The sequence below is a fragment of the Anomaloglossus baeobatrachus genome, chromosome 6, assembly GCF_048569485.1.
Source record: "Anomaloglossus baeobatrachus isolate aAnoBae1 chromosome 6, aAnoBae1.hap1, whole genome shotgun sequence".
Lineage (NCBI taxonomy): Eukaryota > Metazoa > Chordata > Amphibia > Anura > Aromobatidae > Anomaloglossus > Anomaloglossus baeobatrachus.
In genome coordinates this window covers 560,539,233-560,549,572 of record NC_134358.1, presented here as the reverse complement: position 1 = coordinate 560,549,572, position 10,340 = coordinate 560,539,233, and the positions used below count along the sequence as shown (strand labels likewise).

General features: G+C 37.4%; 1 protein-coding gene across 2 annotated transcripts in view; it reads left to right on the top strand.

Moving 5' to 3' along the window:
• The first annotated feature begins 3,390 nt into the window (after window positions 1–3,390).
• The window catches only part of AGMO (alkylglycerol monooxygenase), a 267,587-nt gene continuing 260,637 nt past the window's right edge, over window positions 3,391–10,340 (top strand). Inside the window, exons 1-3 of one of the 2 annotated variants that reach the window (XM_075316878.1) lie at window positions 3,391–3,407; window positions 3,800–3,941; window positions 7,171–7,298. In XM_075316878.1, the coding sequence (XP_075172993.1) occupies window positions 3,816–3,941; window positions 7,171–7,298 (254 nt within the window). In that variant the 5' untranslated portion in view covers window positions 3,391–3,407; window positions 3,800–3,815. Of the gene's footprint in view, window positions 3,408–3,479; window positions 3,497–3,799; window positions 3,942–7,170; window positions 7,299–10,340 lie in introns of those variants that run through there. The other variant, XM_075316879.1, reaches the window with a different exon arrangement.

Here is a 10,340-nt window from a genome sequence, read left to right as displayed (position 1 = left end):
CTGGAGATAAATCCCATTGACATCTGTGGAGATAGCAAAATTGCTGTTGGGAGAAGAGAAGACGCCTTCAGATATGAGAGACTTGGAGCAGATTATAAAGAAGAGTCCAGGAGAGAGGAGTAAGAAGCTTGTGGACGGTTATAGGAAGAGATTGATTGCAGGTATTTGTTCCAAAGTGTAAAGGATATGTGACGCCCTGGGCAAGCCAGGGGTCACAGGTCACAACACCACACACCCCACATCCCTGCAGGAACACCAAGGTCAGAACACAAACCCTTGTTGCCCTCCTCCAGGGGCTGATGATCACACCAGGGCGTGGAGCCAGGCGGTTGGTCTCCACCCACCGAGGAGTTCACAGTCCTGGAGGCGGGAAAACCAGTAGTTGAGTTTTAGTTTTGAGTAGTGAAGGTGGAAGGATTGAAGTGAAGTGGCAGTTGAGGAGCAAGTAAAACTGACTGAGAGCGTCCGGGTGTGTGCCCCGGACAGAGACAGCAAGGTTGGCAGACGGCGGTGACCGTCTGCAGGAGTGACTGATTGGAGTTGCCGAAAGGACTGTGGATGGGTGGTGGCCCGGCGGTACCGGACCGGTACACGAAGAGAAGTCAGCACCATTGGCAGGGGCCTTTCGGATCCCGGCAAGGCTAGGAGTCGCCGTACAATTTGCCAAATCCGTCAGTGAAGGGGACCTCCTGGGTCTCTAAACAGCAAAGTCCCGATTGAAGGCAAAGGTCCAACCGTGAGAGAGGGACACCACCACCGCCAAGGCACCAGTACCTCAGGGCCAGCGCCTGCGGGCAAAGAGGGGCTCCTCCGGCCCATATCCAAGCCGGGGAGCGGGTTACCGGTGGGAACCCATCGCTACCAACAACCGTATTTAGGTGCAGGGAAGAGACAGTCACCGCTAACTTGCAGGGAACATCAACACCGCAGCCGTCCGAGGGACCCGTCCAACCAGCCGCTTGTTTACCGTGAACTGTGTCATCATCCTTGGGCTGAGCGAGTACCTCCGTGCCGTGCGGCACAGCGCTGCCCCTGCGTCCCTGCACCTCACCAGGCCCCGTAACCCGCCTGTCAACCATCCCCAACCCCATCACCGGGCCCCGGGACAATCAACCCCCTGCCCACGGAGGGGAGAATCACCAACTCAGCTGCTCCCTGTCACCGCTCCCGGGATCCCCATTCAGAGCAGCGGTGGTGTCACCAAAATCACGACAACCGTGGGTGGCGTCACGGACATTAAACAAATCCCCCACCAACAATCAACCCCTTTCACTCACGGGCGAGGAGCGCCGCTCGAGTCCCCCGGGACCCGGCCCATCGCTCGAGCCACCGAGCAGCAGCAGCCGCAGAGCAGCAGCGGCCGGGCCCGAGCTGTGGGAGAGCGCAGCGTTGACACCCTCCTCCCCGCCCGCGACAGATACAACAAAGAGATGAGGGCGGGGCAACAATTTTGTCCGTCCCATTTTTGAATTTTGTGTGAAATTATGTCCAATTTGCCTTTTTTCTCTGTTTCATTTCTGTGTTGTTCCAACAATTTCAAGGGCGCCAACACTTTTGGCTATGACTATTTTTATTGCTTTTTTCAATATATACAAACATATTTTAAGTAGAGTTAAAAATATTGAGATGGAATGAAAAGGATCTAAATAGGTTTTAAAAGAGTTAATTATGGTGTTTCTACGTTTGTTTACATATTGAACTAAATATATTTAAAAAATATAAAACATTTTCTAGATTACAGTAAATTTCGTGTATGGAAAAATAGACCATATTACATGGATGAAAAAAGATTATTATTATTATTATTATTATTATTATTATTATGCATTTTTATATAATTTATACTGCTATTATTATTATTATTATTACTTTATTTTTTATTTCTATAAAATATTCCTAGAATGATTGTTTACATTTGTATTTGTTGTTGTAATTTAAACTATTAATATTATTATTAATAATAATATTTAATTTTTATAAAGTATTCCTAAAATAATTGTTTATATTTTTATATATCTTTTGTCATTTATACTACCACTATTATTATTATATTTTTTATTTTTATAAAATAGTCCTAGAATGATTGTTTACATTTTTATTTTGTTGTAATTTATATTATTATTAATAATAATAATACATCTTTTTTATTATATTATTTTTTCTAAACGATTCTTAGAATAATTATTTCCATTTGTAATATTTTTGTAATTTATACTATTATTATTATTATTATTATTATTATTACTACTAGTATTTTATTTTTTATTTTTATAAAAGATTCCTAAAATTAACATTTTTTTGTAAATAATAATGAAAATAATAATAATAATAATAATAATAACATTTTATTTTATAAGATCCTTTAATGATTGCAACATTTTTTTTTTATAATTTACACTACTATTATTATTGTTAATATTGTATTATTTTTTATTTTTATAAAATATTCCTAGAATGATTGTTTACATCTTTATTTTGTTGTAATTTTAATTTATATAATTATTAATATTAATAATAATACATCTTTTTTATTAGATTATTTTTTCTAAACGATTCTTAGAATAATTATTTCCATGTGTAATATTTTTGTAATTTATACTATTATTATTATTATTATTATTATTATTATTACTACTAGTATTTTATTTTTTATTTTTATAAAAGATTCCTAAAATTATTAAAACATTTTTGTAAATAATAATGAAAATAATAATAATAATAATAATATTTTATTTTATGAGATCCTTTAATGATTGCAACATTTTTTTTATAATTTACACTACTATTATTATTGTTAATATTGTATTATTTTTTATTATTTATAAAATATTCCTAGAATAATTGTTTAAATTCGTATGAATTTTTGTTATTATTATTATTTTATTTTTATAAAATATTCCTTTAATGTTTGTTTACATTTTTATATAATTTATACTGATATTATTACTTTTTTTATTTTTCTAAAATATGCCTAGAATGATTAACAATTTTAATATATTTTTGTAATTTATACTACTATGACTAATAATATTATTTTTATAAAAGATTCCGAGAATGATTGTTTATATATTTTTTTTGCAATTTATATTAATAACAACAACAATAATAATAATAAAAATAATAAGGAAAATAATAATATTTTTTATTATTTTTCTAAAATATTTTTAGAATGATTATTTACTATACTTAAATATAATAATAATAATAATAATAACAATATTAATAATAAGTATAGTAAATAATTGTAAAAATATTTTAGAAAACTAATAAAAAATATTATTATATTTCTATTCTGCATGACTCAGCAGCAGGGGGAGGTATTTCAGGGTCACAGTTATCAGTAACAATGTAACAAGGTGTAAAGTGCAGCTCTGCAGGTGTGCTGTGTCCCCGGCCGGTGGCTGCAGGTGTGTGCTGTGTCCTGCGCTCTCAGTAGCGGGGGCTTTATCCTGACCCCGCTGCCTCTGCTCTTCTCTATCTCCTGCACTCTTCATAGGTTTGCATTGAGCTTTCTCCCTCTTGTCCTTTGCCTGAGTGATCACATGTTTCTTGTCTTTCTTCCTTATGTATCAGATTTCACCAGGAAGAGTGTATACAATGCGCTGCTGCCTGTGAATGCGCCGCCGCCTGTGAATGCGCCGCCGCCTGTGAATGCGCCGCCGCCTGTGAATGCGCCGCCGCCTGTGAATGCGCTGCTGCCTGTGAATGCGCCGCCGCCTGTGAATGCGCTGCAGCCGCGGTCAGTGGCTGTGATTCCACATTACATAGAGATCATTGGATTCTCCTCCATTCCCTGCAGCTGCTGAGCTCCTGCCATGGGGGGATTCACAGGCCAGGCCGAGCCCTCCATCTCCCAGGGAGTGCGGATGATGTTTTATGTTTTGCATCCAAATGAAACCTCCTTTAAGACAATAGAAGAAGTCCCGGATTACGTGGACAAGGTGAGAATCGAGAAAACTGCTAATAACACAATATGTAAATCCACAGAGAGTCTAGAGAGAAGCAATGGTTTTCTTCACATCTTGGATTATACACTCTTCTCTGATTTTGGTACTGGGAAAGTAAAGGTTCACTTTTTTACCCCTATGTACAATAATATAACTACTATAATACTGCCCCTATGTACAAGAATATAACTACTATGATACTGCCCCCTATGTACAAGAATATAACTACTATAATACTGCCCCTATGTACAAGAATATAACTACTATAATACTGCCCCTATGTACAAGAATATAACTACTATAATACTGCCCCTATGTACAAGAATATATCTACTATAATACTGCACCTATGTACAAGAATATAACTACTATGATACTGCCCCCTATGTACAAGAATATAACTACTATAATACTGCCCCTATGTACAAGAATATAACTACTATAATACTGCCCCTATGTACAAGAATATATCTACTATAATACTGCACCTATGTACAAGAATATAACTACTATGATACTGCCCCCTTTGTACAAGAATATAACTACTATAATACTGCCCCTATGTACAAGAATATAACTACTATAATACTGCCCCTATGTACAAGAATATATCTACTATAATACTGCCCCTATGTACAAGAATATAACTACTATAATACTGCCCCCTATGTACAAGAATATAACTACTATAATACTGCCCCTATGTACAAGAATATAACTACTATAATACTGCCCCTATGTACAAGAATATAACTACTATAATACTGCCCCTATGTACAAGAATATAACTACTATGATACTGCCCCCTATGTACAAGAATATAACTACTATAATACTGCCCCTATGTACAAGAATATAACTACTATAATACTGCCACTATGTACAAGAATATAACTACTATAATACTGCCCCTATGTACAAGAATATAACTACTATAATACTGCTCCCTATGTACAAGAATATAACTACTATAATACTGCCCCCTATGTACAAGAATATAACTACTATAATACTGCCCCTATGTACAAGAATATAACTACTATAATACTGCTCCCTATGTACAAGAATATAACTACTATAATACTGCCCCCTATGTACAAGAATATAACTACTATAATACTGCCCCTATGTACAAGAATATAACTACTATGATACTGCCCCCTATGTACAAGAATATAACTACTATAATACTGCCCCTATGTACAAGAATATAACTACTATAATACTGCCCCTATGTACAAGAATATAACTACTATAATACTGCCCCTTATGTACAAGAATATAACTACTATAATACTGCCCCCTATGTACAAGAATATAACTACTATAATACTGCTCCCTATGTACAAGAATATAACTACTATAATACTCCCCCTATGTACAAGAATATAACTACTATAATACTGCCCCCTATGTACAAGAATATAACTACTATAATACTGCCTCCTATGTACAAGAATATAACTACTATAATACTGCCTCCTATGTACAAGAATATGACTACTATAATACTGCCCCTATGTACAAGAATATAACTACTATAATACTGCTCCCTATGTACAAGAATATAACTACTATAATACTGCCTCTATGTACAAGAATATAACTACTATAATACTGCCTCTATGTACAAGAATATAACTACTATAATACTGCCCCTATGTACAAGAATATAACTACTATAATACTGCCCCTATGTACAAGAATATAACTACTATAATACTGCCCCCTATGTACAAGAATATAACTACTATAATACTGCCCCTATGTACAAGAATATAACTACTATAATACTGCCCCTATGTACAAGAATATAACTACTATGATACTGCCCCCTATGTACAAGAATATAACTACTATAATACTGCCCCTATGTACAAGAATATAACTACTATAATACTGCCCCTATGTACAAGAATATAACTACTATAATACTGCCCCTATGTACAAGAATATAACTACTATAATACTGCCCCTATGTACAAGAATATATCTACTATAATACTGCACCTATGTACAAGAATATAACTACTATGATACTGCCCCCTATGTACAAGAATATAACTACTATAATACTGCCCCTATGTACAAGAATATAACTACTATAATACTGCCCCTATGTACAAGAATATAACTACTATAATACTGCCTCCTATGTAAAAGAATATAACTACTATAATACTGCCCCTATGTACAAGAATATAACTACTATGATACTGCCCCCTATGTACAAGAATATAACTACTATAATACTGCCCCTATGTACAAGAATATAACTACTATAATACTGCCCCTATGTACAAGAATATAACTACTATAATACTGCCCCTATGTAAAAGAATATAACTACTATAATACTGCCCCTATGTACAAGAATATATCTACTATAATACTGCCCCTATGTACAAGAATATAACTACTATAATACTGTCCCCTATGTACAAGAATATAACTACTATAATACTGCTTCTATGTACAAGAATATAACTACTATAATACTGCCCCTATGTACAAGAATATATCTACTATAATACTGCCCCTATGTACAAGAATATAACTACTATAATACTGTCCCCTATGTACAAGAATATAACTACTATAATACTGCCCCTATGTACAAGAATATAACTACTATAATACTGCTCCTATGTACAAGAATATAACTACTATAATACTGCCCCCTATGTACAAGAATATAACTACTATAATACTGCCCCTATGTACAAGAATATAACTACTATAATATTGTCCCCTATGTACAAGAATATAACTACTATAATACTGCCCCCTATGTACAAGAATATAACTACTATAATACTGCTCCTATGTACAAGAATATAACTACTATAATACTGCCCCTATGTACAAGAATATAACTACTATAATACTGCTCCTATGTACAAGAATATAACTACTATAATACTGTCCCCTATGTACAAGAATATAACTACTATAATACTGCCCCTATGTACAAGAATATAACTACTATAATACTGCTCCTATGTACAAGAATATAACTACTATAATACTGCTCCCTATGTACAAGAATATAACTACTATAATACTGCTCCCTATGTACAAGAATATAACTACTATAATACTGCTCCTATGTACAAGAATATAACTACTATAATACTGCCCCTATGTACAAGAATATAACTACTATAATACTGCCTCTATGTACAAGAATATAACTGACTTTTCCTTGCTTCGTGTTTTCCAGGCCACTGTGTATTTCTTGGTGATGCTGGTGCTGGAGATGATCGCGAGTTGGGCTGTGAAGGGTCAATCGCTCCGCGTTAATGACGGACTGACGTCCCTTTCGGCAGGAGTCATGTCTCGGCTGCCAGAGTAAGGGAAATTGCTGTTGTGGTCGGAAAGTCTTATTTTAGTCCCTGAACTGGACGATGTGCGGAGTCTGGAAGCCAGAGACGCTTCATTCCGGAGCGCGGCAGCTAATATAACAATTTGATTCTAAATTGCAGGCGGCGCTCGGCCCTAGTGTGATCTGTATGACATAATCTGTAATATTCTGGATTACAGGTACTTTTATGGTATTTTACATAAAACCGTCAGTAAATTCATGACCATTTACTGTAATTGGAGTTTTATGGACCCACCAAGAGTGAATTGCTTCTTGGCAAATGTCGGGGAATTAGGGGAGACGCTCAGGGATTTATTAGTGGATTTGGAATTTCATGGAGTAGGAGCAGATCGGCCGGTGCCGGGGTCAATCTGGTGATTTATAAAATATTCCTTAGAGGAGCTGAAGAATTTGTGAAAATGAAAGGAGCTATTCAGGGCTTAAAGGGGCTGCTCAGGATTAGCAAAGCATGTCTCCTTCCTCCTAGAAAGAGTCCACACCGGTCCATGGAGAAAAACACCAATATCAACATTGGTTGGATTGAGAAGATAATGTCCAGGACTAGCGATTGCAGGACCCGCAGATATCTGGATTGGCGGGTTCAACCGAATTTTTTAAATAAACCCCAGTTCAGACCCAGAATTGACGCCGGTCCCCATATAAGTCTATGGGGACCCGAATCATGTGCTTTAAAATGGTGGTAGAAAGGGCTACAGGATTAGAGCAGGCGCATTATATTTACCAGTCTTCACGCGGTTGTAATGCTACTTCCAGGACCGCTCATTAACCTCATGCATATTCACTGTTTCCCTCGCCCACAAGCAGTTCCAGCATCTCTGATTGGTTGCAGTCATGCCATGCCCCCACCCTGTGTGACAGCGTGTCTGACTGCTTGGGATCGCACACGCTGTCCATGTACCTATCGTTTTATAAAAATAAATAAATAAGTGGACACGGGGTCCCCCCATATTATGATACCAGCAAACATAAAGCATACGGCTACAGGCTGCAGCCCCCAGCCATGCGCTTATCTTGGCAGTGTATCAAAATAAGAGGAACCGCATGCAACCTTTTATTTATTTAATTATTTAAATAAATTATTTTAAAACTGGCGTGCGGTCCTCCCCAATTTTGATACCCAGCCATGATAAAGCGGACAGCTGGGGGCTGGTATTCTCAGACTGGGAAACCCATGGTTATTGGGTCCCTCCCAGAATAAAAATAACAGCTCGCAGCTGCCCAGGATTGCCACATCCATTAGATGCAACAATCTAAAAACTTTACCCGGCTCATGCTAATTGCCCTGGAGAAGAACCTAGGCCTGCGACTGGAACACGGGGGCATCCGCTACGTCTTGAGGAAAGAAGGTTTAATCATAATCACAGACGAGGATTCTTTACTGTACGAGCAGTGAGACTATGGAATTCTCTGCCGCATGATGTTGTAATGAGTGATTCACTACTAACATTTAAGCAGAGCCTGGATGCCTTTCTTGAAAAATTTAATATAACCAGTTATGTATATTAGATTTTATGACAGGGTATCGATCCAGGGAACTAGTCTGATTGCCGGATGTGGAGTCAGGAAGGAAATTTTTTCCCCATTGGAACTTGTTTGCCACATTGGGTTTTTTTGCCTTCCTCTGGATCAACATGTTAGGCTACGGGTTGAACTAGATGGACTTAGAGTCTCCCTTCAACCTTAAAACTATGATATGATATAAGTGGAAATCAGGGTAATAAGGGGTTAATGACAGCTCACAGCTGCCACTAAGCCCTAGATTAGTAATAGGATGCATCCATGAGACCCCCATTATTAATCCGTAAGTGAAAGGAAATAAACACATATCGAAAAAAATCCTTTCTTTGAAATAACATACAAAATAAAATAAACAGCCTCTTTCACCCCTTTATTAACCCCCGAAACACCCAACACCCAGTTCCGATGTAATTCACATGAGGTCGTGACGATTCCAGCTCTGCTACATACTAAAGGCACAGCATGCGGCCATAGAACATGACCGCCCGCTGTGAGCTTCAGGCTAAGACTGAGCCAAGCGGTAACGTCACTCAGTTTATTTGCAGTCACTGCTGGAGGTTCCCACGGTCCTCTACCTGTGACTTAAGGTAACCTGACTTCAGGTGACCTCATTAAGCTCAGTGATCTCACCTCAGATGAGGTCATTGAGTTCACAGACCTGCATCTCCTGACAGAAAACGTATTTTATTTTTGCCAAGAGATGCAGATTTGGTGCAGAAATGTATACACCATATTCCTGCACCCAATCTACTCCTCCTGACAAAACCTCCACCGCATCAAAACCTGATGCAGTTTTGATGCGATAGTGATGCAATTTTTTGCCAGGAGATGCAAATTTAGTGCAGAAATATGGTATATAAAACACATCAAGACCGAATAATAACACATGAGGTTTTGAAGCGTTTTTTTGCCAGGAGATGTAGATTGGGTGCAGGAATATAGTGTATAAATTTCAGCACCAAATCTGCTTTTCTTAGCAAAAAATGCACAAAAACGGTGTTGACGCTGTTTTGGTGCCGAAACGTCTGCACCAAATTTGAACCTCCTGGCAGAAATCCACAACGAAACAATGTCAAAACAGTTTTGACATTGTTTCGTTGTGGGTTTCTGCTTGAGGATCCTGTGAGAACCTTTCAAAGACCCATATCTCTGGAGCTGTATGGTCAATTTAATTTTTTTTTTGTTTATTCAAGGAGGAATAATGAAAGGATCAAAACCTAGTTACTTTTGCCCTGGTGACATGTCCTTTTTAAAGTGGTTTGTCTGGACTTTCTCAATGATGACCCGTTTTTAGGATAGTTCATCAGATGAATCCAATCCTCACACCCACAATGATCAGCTGATTAAAGGGAATTTATTTCTAGCTTTTTGTTATATAATTTGAGATCACCATGATGTAGGTGTAGAGACCCTGATTCCTGTGATGTGTCACTTATTAGGCTGTGTGCTGCTGTTGCAATATTATCAGTATTTTATCAGTAGGAGATTAT